Source organism: Dendrobates tinctorius, unplaced genomic scaffold (genome assembly GCF_039654945.1).
Source record: "Dendrobates tinctorius isolate UK_male_01 unplaced genomic scaffold, ASM3965494v1 ptg000046l, whole genome shotgun sequence".
Taxonomy (NCBI): Eukaryota; Metazoa; Chordata; class Amphibia; order Anura; family Dendrobatidae; genus Dendrobates; species Dendrobates tinctorius.
Genome location: NW_027361714.1, coordinates 61,410,308 through 61,438,220, shown reverse-complemented (window position 1 = coordinate 61,438,220; position 27,913 = coordinate 61,410,308). Strand labels below are relative to the sequence as shown.

The 27,913-nt window shown below is 45.7% G+C and overlaps 1 protein-coding gene across 2 annotated transcripts in view; it reads right to left on the bottom strand.

Annotated features, from left to right (window-relative positions):
- ROS1 (ROS proto-oncogene 1, receptor tyrosine kinase) overlaps nt 1–27,913 on the bottom strand; it is a 493,170-nt gene that overhangs the window by 401,924 nt on the left and 63,333 nt on the right. For both annotated transcript variants that reach the window (XM_073575944.1, XM_073575945.1), the window contains exons 5-6: nt 16,581–16,788; nt 4,360–4,436 (exon numbers count right to left, since the gene is read on the bottom strand). In XM_073575944.1, coding sequence (XP_073432045.1) covers nt 4,360–4,436; nt 16,581–16,788 — 285 coding nt within the window. The remainder of the gene's footprint in view (nt 1–4,359; nt 4,437–16,580; nt 16,789–27,913) is intronic.

The following is a 27,913-nucleotide window of genomic DNA, read 5'->3' as shown; positions in this document are numbered from 1 at the left end:
AGAGAACAAGAGAAATATAAACGCTTTGCTGACAATAAGAGGGATCCGGGTCTTACACTACAGTGTGGGGATAAGGTATGGCTTTCTACGCGAAACATAACCTTAAAATTACCTTCCGCCAAGCTGGGACCTAAATTCATTGGCCCTTATGTAATAACCGAGGTAATCAACCCAGTGGCATATCGTTTACTTCACCCTGCATCCTTGAAACTTCATAATGTGTTCCATAGGTCTCTACTCAAACAAGTAGGCTCGGTGGTAGAGGAACCTGGTTCCATACCAACTCCAGTGTTGGTAGATGGTCATATGGAGTTCGAAGTGCAAAACATTGTACAGTCTCAATGGGTACGCGGTTCCTTGCAATATCCTTTACATTCGAAGGGGTACGGTCCGGAGGACCGATCGTGGATACCAGCCAGGTTAGTGCATGCTGATCGTCTGGTTAGCGCTTACCATGCTCGGTATCCTGAGAGACCGGGGGGTCCGGAGGCCCCCCATTGGAGGGGTACTGTCATGGTGTGTTTTGAATTTTGGGTAGGTGGTGTAGGAGTTAACTCTGAGAGCCTCTCTGTGGATCTGGGGAGGGTTTTTATAGCTTCAGGGGAGAGCCGTCCCCTGTCGCTTCTACTCCTATCTGAGTGTGCCCGACCCTGCTCTGTCCGTGCGTCACGCCAATCATTGTCCATCTGCCTGGTATTCTGACCCTGCTCTGTTATGGTTTACGTCTCTGGTTTGCTGACTCTGTACCTGCTTTGCCTGTGCTGTGTATGACCCTTGGCTTTGTCTGACCTTCCTCCTGAAAATCCCTCCTGTACCGCGCTTGCCCGTACTGTGTATGACTTTTGGCTTTGTCTGACCTCCCATCTGTATATCCCTCCTGTACCTCGCTTTGCCTGTACTGTGTATGACCTCCGTTTTGCCTGGCTCTGAGTTTTCTGTATAGTGTCCCGCCATCTCTGAAAGCAGGATGCTAAGCCCCACCCCCTTGCAGTCACATGACCGTAGGTCCTGTGACTGCTTGCTAAACTTCAGCGTCCACAGGTTCTGTGCATCTGTACTTTCCGGCTGTACCTGTCCCCGGGCCCCCTACAGTGCGGGTGAGTCCCTGCTCAGCGGAGGCTGTACGCCGGCGCTGTCAGGATCCTGACACTTTTCCCACGCACAGCGCTTTTTAGCCCGGCTCTGCCAACCACAGCCACATGGAAGGGAAGGTCCTTGTCTTAAAGTCTTCCTCCCTGCAACATTGGTGACAGTCCCAGTAGTTCCGGAACCGGTGTGAGAGAAATATGCCCGATCTTGTCCTTCCTCTTACATCTCTATAACTGAGGACTGCAAAACTTGATGCTGTCCTTAAAAATCATGGAGGTCATACAAAATACTAGATGTTGTAGTCTTTTATATGAGGTGTATTCATTCTTGCATTAGTTAATTTGAGTAAAACTAAAGATTTTGTAATGAAAGTTATATTATTAAACTTACTTTTATGTTATGGGTTCAAAATGTTCTCTTAAAGTCTTGTCAAAATTTTGGAGATTATTCTTTTGTTCAGTGCAGCAGCGTAGCTAAAGGGGCAGCAGAGGGGGCTGTTGCCCTGGGCCCCAGCTCCGAGGGTCCCACACAAAGCTATGCTACCCTTAACTGTATTGGCGTGCACAGTGCACCGATACAGTTGAACCTGCAACAGAGCAGTCTCCCTGTACTGCCGCTCTCTGCTCTGTAGGCAGCAAGTTGCATTAGGTCTGAGACCTATAGAATGGTACTAAGGGACTTATAATAGAGTGGGGGCTACTTCTAAGGATGCCATAATAGTGGGCCATCATAATAGCATGGAGGCTAGTAAAGGTGGCCATAACAATAGCATGAGGGCTACTAATAGGGCCAACATACAACATAGGGGCTAATAAGTGGTTCCTCACACATAGTGGGGGCTATCAATCAGGCCCACACAGAGTGTGGGTTGCTAAGGGGACCATGATGCAGTGTGTTGGCTAGTGGGGATTACTAAAGTGGCCATAATAAAGTGTTGAGGTCATTAAGGGGTCCTCCCATGGAGTGGTGGCTACTAAGGGAGACCATCACACAGCTTGGAGGCTGCTAAAGAGGCCATGATACAGTGTTGGGGCTTCTAAAGGGGTCCTCTACAGAGTGGGGGCTACTAAGGGGGCCCTCCTACAGAGTTTTGGCTTCAAGTGGGGCCATCAGAATGAGGTCTATTAAGTCTATTGTAAGCCATTTTACAAAGTGGTGGCTGCTAAGGGGTCAATATACTGTGTGGACTACTGTGGACCCTATCATACAGTTTATGGACTACTGTAAGGTCATCATACATTAAGGTGGCCATCATACAGTGTGGGGGCTACAGTGGGCACATTGTACAGTGTGGGAGCCATCAAACAATGTGGGGGCTACTAAGGAGCTATTATACAGTGTGAAGGCTACTGTAGGGCCATCATACAATGTGGGGACTACTGTGGAGGCATCATATAGTTTTTGGGGCATTATACGGTCTATAGTGAAGCTGTATGGACATCATCCTGTATAGAGCAGAGCTGTTGGGACATCATACTGTGTGTATAAGGGAGTTGTGACATATTGCGTAGAGGGGAGCTGTACAAAAGAAGTCTCGGGACATTACCGTATTAATGGTAAATGGGCATTAACATAGGGGCACATGGGGTATTGTGACTGTCAAAGTAGCACACAGGGGAGATTATCACTTTCTAGGGGGCAAAATGTGGGCACTGTTTTTAGGGCACTTGCATGGCGCATTAATATATTCTTGAGGTTTGTTTTACCATCTAGAGAGCACAAAAGAGGCATTTTACTTTGTAGGGGGCACTGTGGTGGCATTATTATGTGGGTTACTAAGAGGAGCGCTGTTTTTGTACCACACAGTAGATGCAGTAATAAGGACACATACGGCATCAGCAGCTCAGTATTGGGGTATCAGCAGGATAAGGAGTTTGTGCAGATTGGGAATCGATGGGGTTGGTGCTGGAAATGTGAGATGTCAAATGTGTCTTTGTTGTAATCTCTGCAGACAAGTTGATGCCTTAGAAGTTGTCATGTCAGTCTGTGCCAGATGGAAAAGACGAGAAAAGAAACGACTCCATCAAAAAGAACACTTGCATATTCTACAGGACTGGTATCTCCCACCATATGATCACTGTATGGTGTTAATATCACAATTGTCTTTATATAGTGATTTACTCTCAGTAGCAGCCTGGTCATCAGGTGCACAACCATGGTCGTAATCAGGTTACCTGGTTATAGGCCAACTCACATGTTTGGTCTCCCCTGAGCTGAACCCTTAGCTATGCCTCTGGTTAAGTGAGTTGTTGATTTAAACCTTACCGCTCAAAGGGGTGCACTCAATTTTGCTAGGCTATATATATATATATATATATATATATATAGATGAATAAGAGGCCACCACAAAACTACATACTGGAAAATTCCACACAACAGGTCAACAGCATGTTAAACTTTAGATGGGCTTTTCGTCCTCAGCTTCTTAAGGTACTGTCACACTAAGCGATATCGCTAGCAATATCGCTATAACTTGTGACGTTATAGCAATATTGCTAGCGATATCGCTGTGTCTGATACTTACCTACAACCCGCTCCCCCCGCTGGTTATCGCTGATCGCGCGAGAACGTCCTGGATCGTTTCTCGTCATCAGCTTCCTGCTGGGCTTCCTGTGGAGAGACGAGCGACGAGCGTGGACGCGGGCGGGAGGACGCAGGATCGCCTAGTGTGACAGGTAAGTAGCGACCCTCGTCCCCTGCGATGTCGCTGGTGAGATCTGCCTGTGTGGCAGCTCACTAGCGACCACTTAGCGATGTACCAGCGATCCTGAAAGGGTCATATCGCTGGTCGGGATCGCTGGTACATCGCTAAGTGTGACAGTACCTTTAGAATGAATGCAGCTGATTTGTAGTATCTCTTACAACTTGCTGACAAGTGTGTTGCTATCTCTTAAGGCTTTTATAATCCTATAGTGCCCCTTTAACAATCTAGCTAAATTGTCCCCAAATAGAAAAGCCTACAACCACCTTTGATATTTTTAACATATGGATAGAATATTGTGTATCCTTTGGGTAATTTGAACCATTACACATTGTAACTAGTGATGAGAGAACATGCTCGGATAACGTGCTATCCAAGTGCTATCCGAGTATCTTGAGTCCCTGAAGCTGTTAGACAGGTAATGGGACTAACAGGACTGTCTATCAGCAGGCGTTACTCCAACACGTTTTCCGAGCACGTTCACTCATCACTAATTATAACATGAAATTGTGGTAGTTTAGGTAATATGTATATGTATTGTACATTATAATTCTAATTAGCAATGTTACCTGGTGATCCCAATGTAGTAATGTTATCTTCAGCAGCAGGGCCTTCTCCTTCTTTATTTACCGCATTGATGGAAAGCCTATAGAAAATATATGGTATAAACAGAGGTACCTTTTTTACTAACAGTGCCTGAAGAGAGGGAGAGATTATTGCCCAGTTAAGACATTATATCATCTATAGGTGCTTCTCATAAAATTAGAATATCATCAAAAAGTTAATTTATTTCAGTTCTTCAATACAAAAAGTAAAACTCCTATGTTATGTAGAGTCATTACAAACAGAGTGATCTATTTCAAGTGTTTATTTCTGAGAATGTTGATGATTATGGCATACAGCCAATGAAAACCCAAAAGTCATTATCTCAGTAAATTAGAATACTTTATAACACCAGCTTGAAAAATGATTTTAAAATCCAAAATGTTGGCCTACTGAAATGTATGTTCAGTAAATGCACTCACTACTTGGTCGGGGATCCTTTTTTTCATCAATTACTCCATCAATGCGGTGTGGCATGGAGGTGATCAGCCTGTGGCACTGCTGAGGTGTTATGGAAGCCCAGGTTGCTTTGATAGCAGCATTCAGCTCATCTGCATTGTTGGGTCTGGTGTCTCTCATCTTCCTCTTGACAATACCCCATAGATTCTCTATGTGGTTAAGGTCAGGGGAGTTTGCTGGCCAATCAAGCACAGTGATACTATTGTTTTTAATCCAAAAAGCTTTTCGGTAGAGGGAAGCATGAAGTGCTCTAAAATTTCCTGGTAGACGGCTGTGCTGACTTTGATCTTGATAAAACACAGTAGACCTACAGCAGCAGTAGACATGGCTCCCTAAACCATCACGGATTGTGGATACTTCACACTAGACCTCAAGCAGCTTGGATTGTGTACCTCTCCACTTTTCCTCCAGACTCTGGGACCTTGATTTCCAAATTAAATGCAAAATTTACTTTAATCTGAAAACAACACCTTGGGCCACTGAGAAAAAGTTCAGTTCTTTTTCTCCTTGGCACAGGTAAGACGTTTCTGGCGTTGTCTATTGGTCATGAGTGACTTAACATAAGGAATGTGACATTTGTAACCCATGTCCTTGAAAGGTCTGTGTGTGTGGTGGCTCTTGAAGCAATAACTCCTTGTGAATCTGTGGGCAGCACGGTGACTCAGTGGTTAGCACTGCGGCCTTGTAGCGCTGGGGTCCTGGGTTCAAATTCCACCAAGGACAACATCTGCAAGGAGTTTGTATGTTCTCCCCGTGTTTGAGTGGGTTTCCTCTGAGTTCTCCGGTTTCTTCCCACGTTTCAAAGACATACTGATAGGGAATTTAGATTGTGAGCCCCATCGGGGACAGCGATGATAATGTGTGCAAACTGTAAAGAGCTGCGGAATATGTTGGCGCTATATAAAAATAAAGATTATTATTATCTCCCCCAAATTTTTGAATGACCTTTTCTTAACAATCCTTTTAAGACTGCGGCTATTCTGGTTGCTTTTCCCCCTTTTTCTACCACACTTTTTCCTTCCACTCAACTTTCCATTAATATGCTTGGATACAGCACCCTGTGAACAGCCAGCTTCTTTAGCAATGACTTTTTGTGGCTTACCCTCCTTGTGGAGTGTGTCAATGACTGCCTTCTGGACATCTGTCAAGTCAGCAGTCTTCCGAATGATTGTGGAGCCTATTGAAACAGGATAAGGGATCTTTTTAAACACTTAGGAAGCCTTTGCAGGTGTTTTTTGTTCATTATTCTAATTTACTGAGATAATGACTTTTGGGTTTTCATTGGCTGTAAGCCATAATCATCAACATTAACAGAAATAAACACTTGAAATAGATCACTCTGTAATGACTCTATATAATATATGAATTTCACTTTTTGTATTGAAGAAGTGAAATAAATTAACTTTTTGATGATATTCTAATTTTGTGAGAAGTACCTGTACATCCAAAAGTACACAAGAATGGGTGAAAAAGATAATATGGACTGTTTTAACATGGCCAGCAATGAGTCTTGACCTCAATCCCATTGAAAGTCTTTGGGGTGAGCTGAAATCTGCCATTGGGAAAAAGAACCCTACAAACATTCAAGAGCTTGAACAAACTGCAAAGTAAGTATGAGAAAATACCAGCTGAGAAGTGCAAGAAGCTTATTGATGGCTAAAGGAAACAATTGGAGGCAGTCATCAATGCCAAGGGTGTGTAACCAAGAATTCATTAGAGGTGCCTTTATTGCTGCACATGCGGTTTATTCTGTTTCATCTTTGAAATTGCAACATGTAAGTTGAAAAACTAAGTTTTATTGTTGTATTATGTTAATTAAAAAATCCTGAGGATATAACTTTGCTACATTTACATTTATTTCTGAATCTATTGTACAGTATATGAAAAAATGAAGGGGTGACAATAATGGTGACTAGCAATGTATTGCGTATTAAATCTGATCTCTCAAGTGTATCTACAGAGAGCTTGTTATAAGTCAGATAGGCTTCTATAAAGCAGAAAATGACTTTGTAAAAAATTATTCTAAATATTGATTCTAAATATTGGCTCTGTCTGCTTCTTTTAAATCGGTCTTTCTATCTCCCTCCAGCCTAATAGAATTCAACATCTGATCAATCAAAGGTTAAATATGATGACCGGACTGTTAGGAACGGCGGAACACACTAAATAAAAATATAAATAAAGTGCGTTCGCCGCTCGGGGTCCACCGTGCAGTAGGTGAAATAACCGCTGCTAAGTGGTGGCAGGAGTAATATGGCGGAATTGCACACAGGGTTAAACTCCACCCAGGTGTGCAGAGCAATCTCAGTTAAACTCATGGAGATGCCAAAAGTACAAACACAAATAAGGCTATGTGCACACACCGCAGATTTGGCCTGCGGTTTTGCCCTGCGGTTTGCCACCTGGACAGTGGAATAGGTGGCAAACCGCAGCAGAATCCGCAGAAACAATTGACATGTCAATTGTTTCTGCGGATTCAAAACCGCAGCTTTTCCGCAGTTAAAAATCTGCAGCGTGTGCACAGCAGAATGTTAATCCCATAGGATAACATGTTACTGTACACTGTCTGCAGAACTGCTGCAGTTCTGCTGCGGCCAAAACCACAGCGGAACTGCAGCAAAAAACGCAGCGTGTGTACATAGCCTAACTGAGCCTGTTGTAGTCACAGCACTCAGTAAAAAATGCACATGCGGTATATGGTCACAGGAGTAGCCCAAGACGGCGACTCTACGTCCGTCTAGACCTACCGTGTGCGCAGGATTGCAACTGCAAACGCAAAGGAGCCTGCTACTGCAGCGCGGCGTGGACACTGCCGCTAAACGACAAAGGCAAGGTGCAAGCGCAATGTCGGACGCTAGCAGCTGTGCAAGTTGAAGCAGAGGAGCGCTGGCGCTGAAACTAACTCAGTCCCTATTCACATGCGTAATATCAGAGGGAAGAGGTTTCAAATGAGTCAGTCACCAGAATCATGCATCCGTCCTCATACACACAGCAGCAAGTATGACTATACTAGCGCATGGCGGAACAGCCATGCGCGCCTTTTATAGCAGCCGGGACCTTCTGCACGCTTCCAGATCTCTGAGATGGACCAATGAGAACTGGAGCGGGACCTGAGCACATGACTCCCGATCTCCAATGGGAGATCGTCCCATGAGCATGCCCAGTAAGAGGACAGAAGGACTTAGCCTCAGGAGAGATTTGCTGCAAGGCAATCTCCTCTGCAATCTCCTCTGCAGTGGAAAAATAGGAGGAAAGTGCAGAATGTGAGGATCTGGATCCCTGCTGAGTAAACACAGGAATCCGACTCCTAACATTACCCCCCCTCCTAGAGCCCCCCTTCCCTGAGCCTTACGATCCACCATGTTGTGCCCGTAAGAGGTATAAGCCTCAGACTCGTCCGCAGGCAAGTCTGATGTCCCGCTGGATAACAGAGAGACCCGGGACACTTGGAAGGCCTCAGGGGTGGCAAGATCGCCAGGTCTGAGAAGTGACCCATGGGAGACAGCGGGAGCAGAAGTTAAAGTGGAATGCCACCGTGTGTAGACGGGCGTCACCGCTCTTCGCTTAAGGAGGCTATTCCGAGCACAAAGGCGCAGGCCTGAATATATTTTTTAAAATCCCGAGCCCTGTGCGACCACCAGTAAGACCCTGCCAGGAGTTTTGTGGTCTGCATATAGCCGCAGTGACCACCCCTCCTGGACGTGTGCGCCCAGGCAAGAACCTTCGGCCGAAGGTGGGGAGGAACAAGGGTCTTACCCGGTGGTACAGAATTTGGCCGTTGCGGGGCACTGTTGTTCTGAGACCCAGCGTGTTGACAAATAAGGCCGCGACTGGAGTCTTGTGCCGGACACGCCTGGAGAACGGCGCGAGCCACCTCCATGGGCTCTGGGGGTGGAACCTCTGGCTCGGGTAGTTCCAGAGGCTCAAAAAAGTTGAGAGCCGGAGTAACCTTCCGTTTGGATTGAGCACGCTCCATACCGCGCTCCGAAAAATGGAGGTCAATGCGGGTGGAAATGGCAATCAGCTCTTCCAAACTGGCAGGAACCTCTTTGGTGGAGAAAGCATCTTTAACGTGCTCCGCCAAACCCCTCCAAAACACAGGGATGAGGGCTTTATTGGACCACTCCAACTCGGAAGCCAGTGTCCGAAAACGGACGGCATTCTGACTAACCGAGAGAGCACCCTGAGTCAATGCTAGAAGCTGAAGAGAGGTATCATGCATGACCCATGGACCGAGGAAGACCTGCTTAATAGCTGTTAGAAAGTGAGCAGCAGTACGGACCTCTGGGTCACCATGCTCCCATAGTGGCATAGCCCACTCCAATACTTTGCCCGATAGCAGGGAAACAATAAACCCCACCTTGGCCCATTCCGTAGGGAATCGCGCAGTCAGTAACTCCAGCTGAATGGAGCACTGGCTGATGAAACCCCTACAGGAGGCACCATCGCCAGAAAATTTATCGGGCAACGGGAGGCGGGTAACTGTCGGCGCGGGGGAGGACGTGGACAGACGGGAAACCGCGTCTGAGATTGCCTTTACAGCAGCTTCGGTGGATTGTGCAGCTGAGAGAGCCCTCTCAAGAGTGGCCAGCCGGCCCTCAAGCTGCCGAATACACTGTAAGAGTTGCTGCTGTTCTGCCATCACTAGCCAGACAATGGCGCTAGTATAATGTTAGGAACGGCGGAACACACTAAATAAAAATATAAATAAAGTGCGTTCGCCGCTCGGGGTCCACCGTGCAGTAGGTGAAATAACCACTGCTAAGTGGTGACAGGAGCAATATGGCGGAATTGCACACAGGGTTAAACTCCCCCCAGGTGCGCAGAGCAATCTCAGTTAAACTCACAGAGATGCCAAAAGTACAAACACAAGTAACTGAGCCTGTTGTAGTCACAGCACTCAGTAAAAAACGTACACGCGGTATATGGTCACAGGAGTAGCCCAAGACGGCGACTCTACGTCCGTCTAGACCTACCGTGTGCGCGGCATTGCAACTGCGAACGCAAAGGAGGATGCTACTGCAGCGCGGCGTGGACACTGCCGCCAAACGACAAAGGCAAGGCGCAAGCGCAATGTCGGATGCTAGCAGCTGTGCAAGTTGAATCAGAGGAGAGCTGGCGCTGAAACTAACTCAGTCCCTATTCACATGCGTAATATCAGAGGGAAGGGGTTTCAAATGAGTCAGTCACCAGAATCATGCATCAGTCCTCATACACACAGCAGCAAGTATGACTATACTAGCGCATGGCGGAACAGCCATGCGCGCCTTTTATAGCAGCCGGGACCTTCTGCACGCTTCCAGATCTCTGAGATGGACCAATGAGAACTGGAGCGGGACCTGAGCACATGACTCCCGATCTCCAATGGGTGATCGTCCCATGAGCATGCCCAGTTAGAGGACAGAAGGACTTAGCCTCAGGAGAGATTTGCTGCAAGGCAATCTCCTCTGCAGTGGAAAAATAGGAGGAGAGTGCAGAATGTGAGGATCTGGATCCCTGCTGAGTAAACGCAGGAATCCGACTCCAAACACGGACATTCCAGTTTTATCATATATAAGCAGAATCACACATAAACCTGGTTTTATATTGATCTACTACTCTTGGAATGTTATTATATTACTTTTCCATGACAAGATTTTCTGTAAGATATACAATACTATTATTTTTAGCATTGTTAAAGGGAACCTGGCAGAACATTCTATGCAGGGCCGGCATTATGGGCAGGCAGACCAGGCAGCTGCTATGGGGCCCCTGTGAGGCAGGGGGGCCCGCCTGCCCCCAGCGCCGACTCCTGCCGCTCCCGATGATGCCATCGCGCTCTCACTGTGTACCAGACAGAGCAGGAGGAGACAGGAGCAGCGCAGGCACGAGGAGAAGTTGAGGAGTGTTTTTTTTTTTTTTAAATCAGTGTGAGTACTGGACTGCGGGGCCTATATACCATGCCCGGCTGTATCATACCATGCTGGGGGGGGCTATATACCTTGCTGGGCTGTATTATACCATGCTGGGCTGTATTATACTATGCGGGGGGCTATATACCATGCTGAGCTGTATCATACCATGCTGGGGGTGCTATATACCATGCTGGGCCGTATTATACCATTCTGGGGGGCTATATACCATGCTGGGCTGTATTATACCGTGCTGGGCTGTACTATACCATTTTGGGGGGCTATATACCATGCTGAGCTGTATTATACCATTCTCGGGGGGGCTATGTACCATGCTGGGCTGTATTATACCATGCTGGGCTGTATTATACCATGCTGGGGGGACTACATACCATGCTGGGCTGTATCATACCATGCTGGGGGTCAATATACCATGCTGGGCCGTATTATACCATTCTGGGGGGCTATATACCATGCTGGGCTGTATTACACCATTCTTGGGGGCTATATACCATGCTGGGCCGTATTATACCATTCTGGGGGGCTATATACCATGCTGGGCTGTATTACACCATTCTGGGGGGGCATATACCATGCTGGGCTGTATTATACCGTGCTGTGCTGTATTATACCATTCTGGTGGGGCTATATACCATGCTGGACTGTATTATACCATGCTGGGCTGTATTATACCATTCTGGGGGGGCTATATACCATGCTGGGCTGTATTACACCATGCTGGGCTGTATTATAACATTCTGGTGGGCTATATACCATGATGGGCTGTATTATACCATGCTGGGCTGTATTATACCATGCTGGGGGGGCTATATACCATGCTGGGCTGTATTATACCATACTGGGCTGTATTATACCATTTTGGGGGCTATATACCATGCTGGGCTGTATTATACCATTCTTGGGGGGGCTATATACCATGCTGGGCTGTATTTTACCATGCTGGCCTGTATTGCACCATTCTGAGGGGGCTATATACCATGCTGGGCTGTATTATACCATGCTGGGCTGTATTATACCATGCTGGGGGGGGCTATATACCATACTGGGCTGTGTTATTCCATTCTGGGGTGCTATATACCATGCTGGGCTGTATTATACCATGCTGGGCTGTATTATACCATTCTGAGGGGCTATATACCATGCTGGGCTGCATTATACCATGCTGGGCTGTATTATACCATCCTGGGGGGCTATATATCATGCTGGGCTGTATTATACCATACTGGGCTGTATTATCCCATTCTGGGGGGGCTATATACCATACTGGGCTGTATTATACCATGCTGGGCTGTATTATACCATGGAGGGCTGTATTATACCATCCTGGGGGGGCTATATACCATGCTGGGCTGTATTATACAATACTGGGCTGTATTATTTCATTCTGGGGGGCTATATACCATACTGGGCTGTATTATACCATTCTGGGGGGGCTATATACCATGCTGGGCTGTATTATGCCATTCTGGGGGGCTATATACCATGCTGGGCTGTATTAGACCATGCTGGGCTGTATTATACCATTCTGGGGGGCTATATACCATGCTGGGCTGTATTATACCATGCTGGCCTGTATTATACCATGGTGGGCTGTATACCATGCTGGGCTGTATTATACAGCCCACTATGGTATACAGCCCAGCATGGTATACAGCCTGTATACTATGGTGGGCTGTATTATACCATGGTGGGCTGTATTATACCATGGTGGACTATATACCATGCTGTTCTCTATATCAGCTATATAGCTACTTAAACTCCTGGATCTTTAACTTCTACTGCTAGTCAATTAGTTTTGCTACCTGACTTGTGCTCTAGTCGCAGCTTTTGTTGTTTTCTCTTGTTTTGTTGTTTTCTTTTGTTGTTTTGTCTGCAAATTGAGATTCTGATTTGGCTTTTATCCTAAGTCATATTACAAGACTCGTTAAAGGGTTGATTGTGACTTGTAGGATTGCTACTACCAACAGGTGGCGCTATAGAGTTCAAGTCCTCTTTTTCTCTGAAGAGGCAATTTGCATATTATTTTCCCAGAGGAGCATTGCATGGCGAATAAGCCTCCTTACCTTGACAAGCCAGAGCTGGCATGTCACTCTCCACAAGGAGAAACCTTAACCCTTGGACTGTAGAGGGGAAAGTCAAGTGAGGGGGAGGCCAATTAATAAAGCGTTACAGTAGTCCATGAAGGAGTAGATCACAGTGACAGTGAGGGTTTTTTGTTTCCATGGTGAGAAAAGGGCGGATTCTAGAGATGTTCTTTAGGTGTAAGTGACAAGAGCGGGCAAGAGACTGTATATGGGAGGTGAAGGAGAGATTAGTGTCAAACATAACACCCAGAATGCTCGCCTGCTGCCGGGGTGCTATTATGGTGCCACCCACGGAGAGGGAAATGTCAGATTTTGGGAGGATAGTAGATGGCAAAAGCAGAAGAAGTTCAGTTTTGGAAAGATTGAATTTCAGATAGAGAGCGGACATGATGTTGGAGACTGAGGACAGACAGTCACTGGCGTTCTGTAGTACAGCGGGGGTAAGGTCAGGGGATGATGTGTATAGTTGTGTGTCATCAGCATAAAGATGGTACTGAAAGCCAAATCTGCTGATGGTGTGTCCAATTGGGGCCGTGTAGAGGGAGAAGAGAAGGGGGCCAAGGACTGAGCCCTGAGGTACCCCAACAGTGAGAGGAAGAGGAGATGAAGTGGAACCAGTGAGCAAGACACTGAAGGAGCGGTCAGAAAGATAGGAAGAGAACCAGGAGAGAGCAGTGTCCTTAATGCCTAGTGACTGGAGCTTAGAGAGTAGGAGATGGTGGTCAACAGTGTCGAAAGCTGCAGAAAGGTCGAGAAGAATGAGCAGAGAGTGGTCACCGTTACATTTTGCTGTCTGAAGAGTAAGGAATATGCTAGATGACTTTCATTACAACAGAGAACGAACTCAATGCAAAACTGTCTAATTTGTGTATTTTTGGACTAAGTATCTTTCAGTAAGGAAACACAGAGAATAATTTCATTAAAAAAATCAATTTGATTACAAAAATAGTGACTATTTTGTTATGCCACCCAAAACATGCTCAATAGGTTCACTCTTCCTAATTCACCCATACCGGCCTTGCTAGCCCTAGATGGAACCTATTAGCAAATGCAGCTTCTATAGCACCCTTTAATTGATTGAGGGGTCAAGTACCTTGCTACTGTAAGGAGAAAGACAAGTGAGAAGACTCACACAGTTAATGCATAGAGAAAGTGAAAGCAGAAAGAATTGCATTAGCAGGAGCTCAAGGGGGAAGTGCATGTTCCCTCGGGGAACAGATTGGAGGAAGCACCAGGTCATGTGATAGCTGTGGCGCAGTTAATAATGAAAGGCCCGAGAGGGCAGTGAAGGGGAGGAGTTGGCGCTCGAATCTGTAACAGGAAGGACATGCTATATAGTGATCTGGTTTATAGCCACCATTATGAGAGAACAGACCCGAGTGAAGAACGGCAAGAGACAAGACCCAAATGAAGATTCAAGAGAGACCAGACCTAAGTGAAGATTCAGCGATTGACCAGACCTGAGTGAAGACCCAAGAGAGATCAGAGCTGGAAGAGTTGATTCAAATTAGCAGAGTTAGAGCCTATAGAGAAATGACTACGCCGCAGTGGAGAAGCGTTCGTGAGAAGCATTGCTTCCAGTGTAGACGTAGGGTACAAGAGGGGACTGGGCTCGTCCTTCTGTAAATGAAGGCAGCCAGTGTGACAATTGGGCCGAGTAATTCACCAACCTGGGACTTAAGGCCTAGCAAGTGTAGGGGGGTGAAGTGTAATGACCGTCTCGCTTCCCTTCCTTTTTGCATTTCCTATGCTAATGTGTATATTGCTGATGTTGATGTTATATATTTTGAATCCTTGCGGTACTGCTACATGAGTATGTGTACTACCGCCCACCTTATTGGTGCTGCCACATTATATATGTGTTACCATGTTGTAAAGATTGTAATATATTGTCTTGTATAATGTTATGCATATTTATGTACAGCTTAGGGTAATTTAGTGCATCCTCTTGGGAACATTAGAGGAAGGCACTTTAGGATATAGTTCACATACATAGGGTAAGTGTAGTTCTGTTGTGGGCCACTAGATGGGGGCATACTAGTGGGCCTTGTAGGTATAGCTTGTAGGAAGTTCATAGAGGGTTAATTGTAGGAGGGGCTGCCGGGAGTTAAGGTTAGTGCAGAAGGGAAGTTTAGTCAGACGGGCCAGGGTGCCCAAGGGTCCACGTGGGCTATAGGCCCGGACAGCTCGGCAGCCATGCAACGTTGAAGTGCTGCAGCCCACATTACCCACAGGCCAGGGTGCCCAAGGGTCCACGTGGGCTATAGGCCCGGACAGCTCTGCAGCCACGCAATGTTGAAGTTCTGTAGCCCACCTTAACCACGGCCACTACGTGCCATAGCAGTGGGCCAGAATAAGAAAGAAAAGATGTGGCGTCTTATCGCCTGGGCAGATGCTTTTAGGGCAGAAGTTGGTTGGACTAAAGAGATGAAGGAAGTTGGAGCTTCGACGAGATTGGTACAGACGGGCCAGATGCTTTACCAGAGGCAACCAAACCTAGTGACTGATGAATTGGTGTCTGGGGTGAAACAGGCTGAAGGAAATGTCATTATGGAGAGGTCAGGCCAGGAAGGAACTGGGGAGTGGTCTAAGACAGTCTGGTCTGGGCATGTACTGCACAGAAGCGACAGCCAGAAAGGGAAAGATGAGGAAGCAAGCAAATGTCATGATGTACCAACTGTGGCTGTAATACTAAGTAAAGAAAATGTTGAAGTTAACATGGACTATGTCTCCATTGCTGGGGGTCGCCTAGAAGAGGGACCGTTATGTCCTGGGAAGTGCCCGAGTGAAGCTGATTCTGGAGGAGCAGGTATGCTGAAGAGAAGAGTACAATTTTCTTTGGGGGAAGGACGGGACATCAATGTTGCAATAATACAGGTCACGACTACAGTCCTGTCCCTCCCTTACACAGGCAGTATCGTCAACCCCCGTTTGCGCCTGTGTGACGTTTTGTGTTGCCTAGAGATTACCGACTGTGATGGGTCCAGTAATGAGAGTGACTCCCTGTGGGTTGGGGTATTATGACTAAGACATCACTGACCATATCAGTTATTTTCTGATAATAATAGAATAATAAAGTGTAAATAACATTGTGTTAATATCCTGTACATCTGAATTACTGTATTCTCCTCCTAACATAACTTGTTTCATTTCCACCGCTTGTGTTATCCCATGATATTGTAATGAAGGCACCCCTTTGTTAATTGAATAAATAAAACAAAAACTAAGTATCACTGTTCCTCATGTAGCAATATGTTATATGATGATTTGGCCTCTAGGGGTCTCACTACGTTTATGTGTGTTCTATTGTGTTGTTGGAACTTGTTGGTCAGTTGTGGCGGTGGAAACTCATGTAATGGAGGAATACACCGCATGTAATAAAAAGCCTGTAAATACCAACAGAGTGTGATTCATGATGGGAAGCAACTAACAGAACACTTCATTGTCTTTGCAGCTGCCTCTGCCTAAATATTAACACTAACAAGAAGCAAAAAACTACAGGACTCACCTCCTCAGTGTAATAACATTGTTACAAAATGGTGTGATCAGAAAGTGATACAAAGGGTATGAAATGTAAAAAAAAAACCATGCACATTTGTTTAGGGTGGCAATCTGATTTGTTTACTATTTCAATTTGATCCAATTTGTCTCTATAATCAGCATAAAACCTATAAATTTGTGAAATTCTATTCATTGCCATTTGCTCTTTTTTGGTTCATATCTATATTTTACCTGTAAGTTGTTGTTGGTTTTGTACCATAAAATTGAAAATGTTGCTTATGAACCACTGAAATATGATTTGGGATTTCACCATCAGTAGACAGTTTCAGATTATATCCAACAATAGGTCCATTTGGGGAAAGCGGAGGAAGCCAGCTGACCTCAATTGTGTTGCTGCTAAAACTATCAAGTCTTTCAATTAGGGGTGCGGAGTCAGGAACTGAAAAATGCAGAAAAATCATATAAATAAAGGCAAAAGTCATGTTAAATATCTTACTTTCTCTAGTTGACTAATTAGTATGTCATTTGTATAGAAAAATATTGATTATATTTTTAATTGCCTTACTTAGAAATATGTTCATTTAACCCTTTCCCAACATGGAGATTTTTTTATTTTTACATTTTCGTTCCTGAGCATGTATCAAAGACAGAAAGCCAACATGTGGTGTACCAGTGCGTCATATGTTAGGAAGGGATCCAACTACACTCACTGGCCACTTTATTAGGTACACCTGTCCAACTGTGTGTTAAGACTTAATTTCTAATCAGCCAATCACATGGCGGCAACTCAGTGCATTTAGGCATGTAGACATGGTCAAGACAATCTCCTGCAGTTCAAACCGAGCATCAGTATGGGGAAGAAAGGTGATTTGAGTGCCTTTGAACGTGGCATGATTGTTGGTGCCAGAAGGGCTGGTCTGAGAATTTCAGAAACTGCTGATCTACTGGGATTTTCACGCACAACCATCTCTAGGGTTTACAGAGAATGGTCCGAAAAAGAAAAAAAATCCAGTGAGCGGCAGTTCTGTGGCCAGAAATGCCATGTTGATGCCAGAGGTCAGAGGAGAATGGGCAGACTGGTTCGAGCTGATAGAAAGGCAACAGTGACTCAAATTGCCACCCGTTACAACCAAGGTAGGCAGAAGAGCATCTCTGAACGCACAGTGCGTCGAACTTTGAGGCAGATGGGCTACAGCAGCAGAAGACCACACTGGGTACCACTCCTCTCAGCTAAGAACAGGAAACTGAGGCTACAATTTGCACAAGCTCATCGAAATTGGACAGTAGAAGATTGGAAAAACGTTGCCTGGTCTGATGAGTCTCGATTTCTGCTGCGACATTCGGATGGTAGGGTCAGAATTTGGCGTAAACAACATGAAAGCATGGATCCATCCTGCCTTGTATCAACGGTTCAGGCTGGTGGTGGTGGTGTCATGGTGTGGGGAATTTTTTCTTGGCACTCTTTGGGCCCCTTGGTACCAATTGAGCATCGTTGCAACGCCACAGCCTACCTGAGTATTGTTGCTGACCATGTCCATCCCTTTATGACCACAATGTACCCAACATCTGATGGCTACTTTCAGCAGGATAATGCGCCATGTCATAAAGCTCAAATCATCTCAGATTGGTTTCTTGAACATGACAATGAGTTTACTGTACTCAAATGGCCTCCTCAGTCACCAGATCTCAATCCAATAGAGCATCTTTGGGATGTGGTGGAACGGGAGATTCGCATCAGGGATGTGCAGCCGACAAATCTGCGCCAACTGTGTGATGCCATCATGTCAATATGGTCCAAAATCTCTGAGGAATGCTTCCAGCACCTTGTTGAATCTCTGCCACGAAGAATTGAGGCAGTTCTGAAGGCAAAAGGGGGTCCAACCCCTTACTAGCATGGTGTACCTAATAAAGTGGCCAGTGAGTGTATATGTCAATACCGGTTTCTTTTAAAGGGCGTAAGTCAGCACAGAATGACTTTTCAAACCAAGTCCAGGTCCTTAGTGCTCCTTCACTCCTACTTGATTTCCCTTTATCTCCACCCACCACTTCTCTGATTGACAGCTCAGGCTTCATAGGGAAAGAGAAGGGAGGAGATACATGAAAAACAAGAATGTGGGAATGTGTATATAAATGAATGGCCCCGCCATGAAGCACCGAGCACCTGGACTTGGCTTCATCAGTCATTCTGTGCTGAAAGACTCGATTTAAGCGTCAGAGACAACACCTTACAGAATGCACAAGACTTACTTAAGCTACGTTCACATTAGCGTTTCTGTGCGCAGCGTATCATCATGTACAAACGCATTCGAAAACATATCCAAACTCATGTTTAGGCAGCGTTTTTATCCGCATCATCTTACGCATGACGCCAAAAACCGCTGCGTGTGCATGCTTTTGTATGCATTTTTGCATGAATTTGCGTTGTTTATGCGCATGTGTTCAATATGACACCAGACACCCAATAGGGTGTCTCATGGAATTTCTATATATAGACACACTGCACTGATGAAATCCTCAACTTTGCTGCTGTTTCCAGCTGCAAGATGGATCTTAGCGTGGAGAGCTTCATGATTAATCTTGATTTGTCATTGAAATTGGCTGTTAGCTTTGCTGTGGCTTGTGAAGAAGAAAGAAGAGAAAGACGGAGAAGACATCGTCATCGCTATTGGCAACACCCCATTGTAGAAGTCCGAGAGAGCCGTGGAGCCTACCACTCGTACACAGAGTTGCGTGAACACCCTGAGAAGTTTTTCGAGTACACAAGAATGTAAGAACAGAGCTTCTATGACTTGCTGTTACGTGTCTGAGGATCCATCACCAGGCAGGACACACAGCTACATCGAGCAATTCCTGCTGAGGAACATCTGTTGGTGACCCTGAGGTACATAATTTTGAAAAAGAAACACCTGTCATTAATATGATTGTTCTAAAAGCCATGTACTGATTTTTTTTCTCATTTTCTGTTCGGCAGATTCCTGGCTACCGGAGAGACATTATCATCTCTACATTTTCAATTCTGGATTGGAGTGTCCATGCTTTCTGAGATTGTTGTAGACACCTGCCATGCTTTGTGACATTCTGCGTGAAGAATTCCTCCCCCAACCCACAACTGAAATCTGGCTGGAAAATGCTGCAAAATTCCAGGACATTTGTAATTTTCCTAACTGTTTGGGGACTGTGGACAGCAAACATATTCAGATTATGAAAACTGCTGGAAGTGGATCCGAGTACGTCAATTGCAAAAAATACTTTTACATTGTTCTCATGGCGATTGCAGATTCTGACTTTCGATTTGTCACCTTGGCCGTTTGCTCATTTGGACGAGGAAATGACTCAGATTTTCAAAAACTCTGACATGGGCCAACGTTTGTATGGTAATGATTTCAATTTTCCACAACCACAACCTCTTCCAAACACTGAAGGACTGCCAATGCCATTTGTTGTGGTTGGGGATGAGGCGTTCCAAATGTGTGCCAACCTCATAAAACCGTACTCAAGTCGGGACTTGAATCACACCAAAAGATATACAACTACCAACTGACAATGGCATGAAGAACCGTGGCGTGTGCCTTTGGATTGCTGGTATCTAAATGGTGCATTTTGGGAACAGCCATCAATCTAAAAATTGAGACAATTGATGAGGTTGTGAAAGTGTGTGTTGTTCTGCACAATTACATCCTGGTGAAAGATTGACAACACTTTGAACTTGATGACCCTGTTACTACCACATTGCAGGATTACCAAGATCTCCCTCGGAAGACTACAGTGCAAGTTGCCCAAATGAGGGATAAATTTGCTGCCTACTTTGTTTTGGATATTGGACATATGACATGGCAAGACGAAATGGTTTAAGCTGCTTGTATATGTACCTGTATTGTTTGCTACTTGTACCTGTATTGTTTGCTAACTTTAATAATAATAAAACCTCCACTGTAAAATCCTTTATACAATACACGTGTGCTTTTTCAAATAACAAGATAAACACAGTGATTGTGAAAACAAAATATTTTTTATTAACAAAGAAACAATAAATAAAAAGTGGGTTTAGGTTCGGCAGTGGGTGGAAGGTGTGACATTGTGGACCAGGGGGGTGTCGGACTGGGATGATTGGCTAAGAGTAGCTGGGGAAGTTGTTACAGGGGAAGTGGCACTTAATTGGAGGATTGGGTCAGAAATATTAGCAGCAGATGTAACATTGGGGGAAGAGGACACATTAGGAGTGGAATACAAATTGGAAGGGAATGACACATTGGAAGGGAGAGAACCAAGGGAAGGTGGGGAGAGACTTGGAAAAGGAGACATATTGGGAGGTGAGGGTGGAGGTGGTGGGCAATGTTTCTTTCCAACTTTTCTTTTCCTGCCCATTTTGCTGGTTCCTCGGAGTTTTATTTTTTCCTCTTCCTGGGGTGCTGCACTCAGCTGCGTGGTGTAAGTTGTAGGCTGCATGTCTGCTACTCTCGGCTGCATGGTGGAAGTTGAAGGCTGCTTCGCTGCTGCACTCGGTTGCATGGTGGAGCTGGGTACTGTAGGAACAGTCCTAATGTCCAGCAGTGGTGGTGGATAGGTCACTTGTGCTGTCATTGGTTGTTGAGAAGATGGGTATCCGAGTCCTTGACATATTTGGAAAGGTGCTGGAGGATTCTGCCACTGCTGCTGTGCTGGCCCTTGTTGACCTGTAGGAAACAAACTTTGTGCCTGTTGCTGATACCGGGACTGCTGCAATGCCTGATTGTAAGCAGCCTGGCAGGCCTGCATCACGTTCAGCTGGAGATCAGGCGGTAGGTTTTCCGACACGCACCACTCGATTGAAGAAAAAAATGTTGCGCCGTCTCTGAAGGTCGCCTTCCAGGCGGTCAAGGTGTCTGTGGACTTCCTAGAAAAGTGTGTTCACCTGAGTGAACCCACTATCCAGTCTTTCCAAACCGCTTTCATCCCATCCCGGAAGATCGAGCCTAAGTGAATAAACTCGGGCATGACTGGCAAGAAGACCCAACAAAACCAGTGGCAGAGGACTGGGAGAGTGGAAAACCAGATGTACAGGCTGCTTGTTCCCCACCTGTGAAGCCTGCCTGGTTGCTCCATCGCTGGTGGATAGTTGGGACTGGGCCCGTTCATTGGCTGGTCGATGAGGGTCCGCTCCAACTGAGAATGATCCAGGTTGTGTTGTGCTGCTCCAGGTTCTGTGTGGAAAATAAATTAAAAACATTAGTAAAAAAATTTATATAGTTTATATAATAGTAAGACAACACAAAATATACGTTCGCTGAGCAAGCGCAGGCCTCAGAAACGAAAGTTGACAATGGTATTTATATTTTCTGAGCATTGGAGCAGCACCACTTCGAACCCGAATCTCCTCCCTCATGTCCTTATTGAAGCAATCCTTCACCTAACGCCAGCGGACTTTTATTCTCTTCACTGTGAAGGGGGAAAAAGAGGAAAAAATTAATTGTAAAACAATGCACCTATATTAACAAGTTTACTGCCGCATCAGACCACATTGCAATACTTACGAAAGTTATTTCTGGCACGTGACTTTGCACGGTCCCAATCAGCCAACAGCGATTTTGCCACTTCTTCCCAGAGTCGTCAAGTCCATGCTGAGTCAGAATGATTACGATCACGGTGGTTTCACAATGCTCAATTAAAAAAAAGAATTTGTAAGTACAACTGAAAACAAATTCAACTCTAATTCAACAGTAGTCTGGGACCGGAGCAGCAACCAGTCTGCAATGAATAGAAGAAAAAAATACTATAGAGCACAGACTGCAGAGACAGATATTTTAAAAGCTTCTATACTTACATAGGCAGTCTTGTGCTCACATCCAGAGTCTGGAGAGTAATGGCCTTGCAGTGTCCACACTTCCTTTTATACAGCTGGCAATTAAAATCACTGGACCTGCTCATTCTGAAGTACGCATGTGTATCAAACTCATACATACGCATGTCCTTGCGTACCAATGCATTCCCATAGACAGTAATGCGTTGTTTTGATGCACTCATCTGCATGCGCATGACTGCGCATAATAGACACCACCTCACGCCGCAAAATGACCAATGCTGTTTTCTGGCACAAGGTTAGAGGAGGTTGGGCTTTTATTAAGCTGGGGAATTTGCATTACCTGGCCTTTCCTAACGATGATGGTGAACAAGCCTAATTAAGGTCTGAAACCTTGGTCATCTGGGTGCACAAACTCAAAGGATACCCAAACTTTTGCATCTGCCTATTTTCCTTTTTGCAATTTTTAAATTGTAAAAGATGAAAATATATATATTTTTGCCTAAAATACAAAAGAAATGTGTTAGGCTGGTTTCACACTTGCGTTTTTTTTCACGGTATTTTAGCGCTAAATAGCGCATGCGTTTTTTTTTCCTATACTTTGCATGGGATGCGCTTATGTGCGCATACACATGCATTTGTACGCGTTTTACCGCGCATGCGTTTTTTTGCGGTATGCGCTCGGGCGCACAAAATGCATCCTGTTGCATTTTTTGGTGCGTCCGACTTGCCTCAAAAAAACGCATGCGCGCGCAATGCATTTTTTCACAGCAAGACACCAATATAGTCTATGGGTGCGCATATGTGCGCATTGGCATGCTTATGTATGCTTTTTTTGCACATGCGTTTTTTTTGTTAACCATGGAATTTAGGGGTTTGGGTTAGAGTTAGGGTTAGTTAAGGGGGTTTAGGGTTAGGGTCAGGGTCAGGGTTAGGGTTAGGTTTAGGGTCAGGGTTAGGGTTAGTTAGGGTTTAGGGTTTGGGTTAGGGTTAAGTATGGTTTGGTTAAGGGTTAGGGTCAGGGTTAGGGTTAGGGTTAGGGTCAGGGTTAGGGTTAGGGTTAGGGTTATGGTTAGGTTTAGGGTTAGGGTTAGGGTTAGGTTTAGGGTCAGGGTTAGGGTTAGTTAGGGTTTAGGGTTTGGGTTAGGGTTAAGTATGGTTTGGTTAAGGGTTAGGGTCAGGGTTAGGGTTAGGGTTAGGGTCAGGCTTAGGGTTAGGGTTAGGGTTAGGTTTAGGGTCAGGGTAAGGGTTAGGGTTAGGGTTAGGTTTAGGGTCAGGGTTAGGGTTAGTTAGGGTTTAGGGTTTGGGTTAGGGTTAAGTATGGTTTGGTTAAGGGTTAGGGTCAGGGTTAGGGTTAGGGTCAGGGTCAGGGTTAGGGTTAGTAAAGTCATGGTTTGGGTTAGTGTGAGGGGCCACCTAATGTTTGGAAAAAACGCAAACGCGGTAAAAACGCACTAAAAACGCATACAAACGCATAAAAACGCTGCGTTTTTTTCATGCATGCTCATAAAAATGCTTGAAAAAAACGCAGCAGTTGTATGCTTTTGTATGCGTTTTTTCAATGCGTTTTTTTGCGGGAAAAACGCGCTGCAAAAAAAAGCAAGTGTGAAACCAGCCTTATCTGTAATTTTAGCCCTTTTAGAGATTAGTGATGAGCGAATATGCTCTCCACTACTTGTTACTTGCCCGAGTATCACGGTGCTCGGTGTACTCGGCGAGCACCAAGCATTTCCGGGATTACACGGCGGGAACTCGGGTCTCCACCCAGCTTTTTTGCCAGTCTTCAGAGATCCAATCACCATGTAGGGATTGTCTGCCAGGCACTGTAACGCCGCAGCCAACTTTGTTGTGGTCTTGCAATGATTGGCTGGCCGCACAGCATCATCAAGGGTATAAGAGACCGGACACCGCCCTGCTTGGCGCATTCGGATTTAGATAGTGTAGGGAGAGATGCTGTTGAGATAGGGTCAGATTTGGGGATTTATTAATGTCACGGGGCACATGTGGGAAAACAGGGGACGAGGAACCTGGGCCCCTGAACTGCCCCTCAGGCTAAGGGGGTGCCCTGACTTTCCTTAACATGGGGGTAGACTTGATGGTAGTGAAGCCCAAGTCACCGACCTGTCCCTATCTTCTGTTTAGCCCTGAGCTAAACCCCCAACCCCCTCCCCAGGAGATGAGACAGGGAAAAAAGTGAACTGCACCAAAAACCAAAGGAAAGATAAAACAGACACCTCAAGGTTAAATCAACTAAAAACAAAACTTAGCTTTATCTGCTGCAATGCACCGTACAGCAGAGTAAGGCTCCTGAACTCAGCTTTCAGCAGAAGCACCACTGCTCCTGATAAGCTGAACCACCACTGCACCAAGTAGCTCCAGTCTTCACCACACTTGGTATCGAAAGGAAGTGTGTCATCAACAGTGAGCTGCAGCACCTGGTGACCTTTTAAAGGAAGGTGAGTGTTAGGGCTGGCGTAATGCACCAAATAATATAATAATAGTAAGGTGCATTCGCAGCCCGGGATCCATCGTGCAGGGGTGGTAAACTACTGCTTAGTAATGGCGGAAGTATAAAGCGGTATACAAGAGGTCACACATGGGTTAACGTCACCCAGTGTGAACAGAAGCTAACTCTGTTACGACACAGAGCCGCGCCACCACTGAACATAAATGCCAGAGCCTGTTAAAATCACAGCACTCGGCAAGAGAGCACTCAGTATGCGGCCACAGAACTCAGCCCAAAGGAAACGAGGTCTGAGTCCCTCTAGACCTACTGAGCGTGCGGTGTTATGATGAGTCACCAAAGGAGGAAAAAGCAAAATACTAGCTAAGTCCAGAAAAACCAGAGAGGTTGGCAGCTATCGGATTGCAGACCCCTGAACCTATCCACAACAACTAGCAGTAGCCGTGGGGGGTTCCTACGGTGCCCTAGACCCATCGATCACAGCTGGAGAACTACATAGCCTAAAGACAGAAAGGGGAAAAATTAAACTGCCCCAGAGCAGACCCCAAAGCAATAGGCAGCCCCCAACATATAATGACGGTGAAGCAAGATGAAAACACTAAAACAGATAGAAAGATAGGCTGAGCAAATGACGGGGCCCAAGCTAACTACATAGGACAGGATAGGAAAGCTGCTGTCTGCCATCCGCAAAAACCCTATCCAAAAAGAGCCAACCGACTGATAGGAAAAACAGGCCCTGAAGTCGCTAGGCTTCAAAAGACTATATCAGCACTCAGGTATATTCTGAAGACAGAGCAAAAGATCAACAGATCAGAGACAAAAATGGAATTCAGCTCACCCCCGGCCGAGGATGGCAGAACTCCCAAAAAACAAGGCAAAACAAAAACAAAACTGAAGAGTACAAAGCAGAGCAGAAAAACAGCTTTGAGATGCAGGAATCAGACTGGTCTCCAAGAATCCAGCAGGAAAATCACCAGCCAGGAAGAAGGGCATCGGCAGCCTTATTTCCAGTCCTCAATTCCAGCCACCCAGTCATCATCTAGCTGCCCAGGTGTTTGGTAATCAGCCTCACTACCTTCCTTCACCAAAGGAGGAAGTTCATCAGACCTCAATGGTGAAGGGAAAAATGAACTCACAACAGTACCTCCCCCTGAGGAGGGGTCACCGAACCCTCATCCATGCCACCAGGGCGATCCGGGTGAGCCCGATGAAAGGCATGCACCAATCTTTCGGCATGAATATCAGAGGCAGAGACCCAGGAATTATCCTCCTGACCATAACCCTTCCACTTAACCAAATACTGGAGTCTCCGTCTAGCCAGACGGGAATCCAGTATCTTCTCTACCTCATATTCCATGTTACCTTCAACCAATATAGGGTCAGGAGGTGCCACCACAGGAACTACTGGTTCAACAAACCTCTTCAACAAGGACTTATGAAACACTTTATGAATTTTAAATGTGACAGGAAGAGCCAACCGAAAAGAGACCGGATTAGTAATCTCCAAAATCTTGTAAGGTCCAATAAATCTAGGCTTAAACTTAGGAGAAGCCACCTTCATAGCGATATTTTTTGATGACAACCAAACCATATCACCCACCTTAAACTGGGGACCAACGGTCCTACGCCGGTTGGAAAACCGCTGGGCCTTTTCCTGGGAGAGAGACAACTTATCCACTACTTGGTCCCAGATCTGGTGCATTCTCTCCACCACAGTGTCAACACCTGGGCAGGCAGAAGGCTCCACCTGCCCTGAAGAAAATCGAGGGTGAAAACCAAAGTTACAAAAAAAGGTGACATCAAAGTGGCAGAACTAGCTCTATTAATTAAATTCGGCCAAGGGCAAAAATGAAACCCAATCATCCTGATCGGCAGAAATAAAACATCTCAAATACGACTCCAAAGTCTGGTTTGTTCTCTCCGTCTGCCCATTGGTCTGAGGGTGAAACGCAGATGAGAAGGACAACTGAATTCCCAGCTTGGAACAGAACGTCCTCCAAAATTTAGACACAAACTGAACTCCTCTGTCAGATACAATGTTCTCAGGAATCCCGTGCAAGCGAACCACCTGTTGCAAAAACAAGGGCAACAACTCAGAGGAAGATGGCAACTTAGGGAGTGGTACAAGATGGACCATCTTAGAGAATCTATCACAAATCACCCAAATAACAGTCATTCTCTGAGAGACAGGCATATCAGAGATAAAATCCATTGAAATATGGGTCCATGGCCTCCTGGGCACCGGCAAAGGCATCAACAAGCCACTAGAGCGAGAACAAGGTTTAGACCGGGAGCAAGTCCCACAGGACTGCACAAAATTCCTGACATTACGAGACAAGGCGGGCCACCAAAAAGACCGACTCACCAGATCTCTAGTACCAAAAATACCTGGATGACCAGCCAATGCAGAGCAATGAACTTCAGACATCACTCTCTTCCTCCACTGGTCAGGAACATACAACTTTCCACTGGGACAATGCTCAGGTTTGTCCTCCTGAAACTCTTCCAGAGCACGTCTCAAATCGGGCGAAATGGCAGAAAGAACTACCCCCTCGCCTAAGATGGTAGCAGGCTTAGTCACAACAGCAGAATCAGCAAGGATACTCCTAGAGAGGGCGTCTGCCTTGACATTCTTAGTGCCCGGAAGAAAAGAGACCACAAAATCAAAACGTGTGAAAAACAAGTCCCACCTAGCCTGTCTACGATTCAAGCGCTTGGCCGACTCCAGGAAAATCAAATTCTTGTGGTCAGTAAGAGCACGACTTGGTGTTTGGCTCCCTCCAACCAATGTCTCCACTCCTCAAATGCCCATTTCATGGCCATCAGTTCCCGATTCCCCACGTCATAGTTACGTTCGGATGGGGAGAACTTACGGGAAAAGAAAGCACAAGGATTCATTTTAGATGTCACAGGATCTTTTTGGGACAACACCGCTCCTGCACCAATCTCAGAAGCGTCCACCTCCACCTGAAACGGGAGTGAGACATCAGGTTGCCGCAAAACCGGAGCAGAAGTGAATCTTCGCTTCAGCTTCTGAAAGGAAGAAACAGCCTCCGGAGACCAATTCAGCACATCAGCACCCTTCCTAGTCAAATCCGTCAATGGCTTGGCAATACCAGAAAAATTAGCTATAAATTTCCGATAAAAATTAGCAAAACCCAAAAACTTCTGGAGGGCCTTCAAAGAAGTGGGCTGAACCCAATCATAAATGGCCTGTACCTTGGCCGGGTCCATTTCAATAGTTGACGGAGACAAAATAAATCCCAAAAATGAAATCCTCTGTACCCCAAAAAGGCATTTCGATCCCTTGACATACAGGGAATT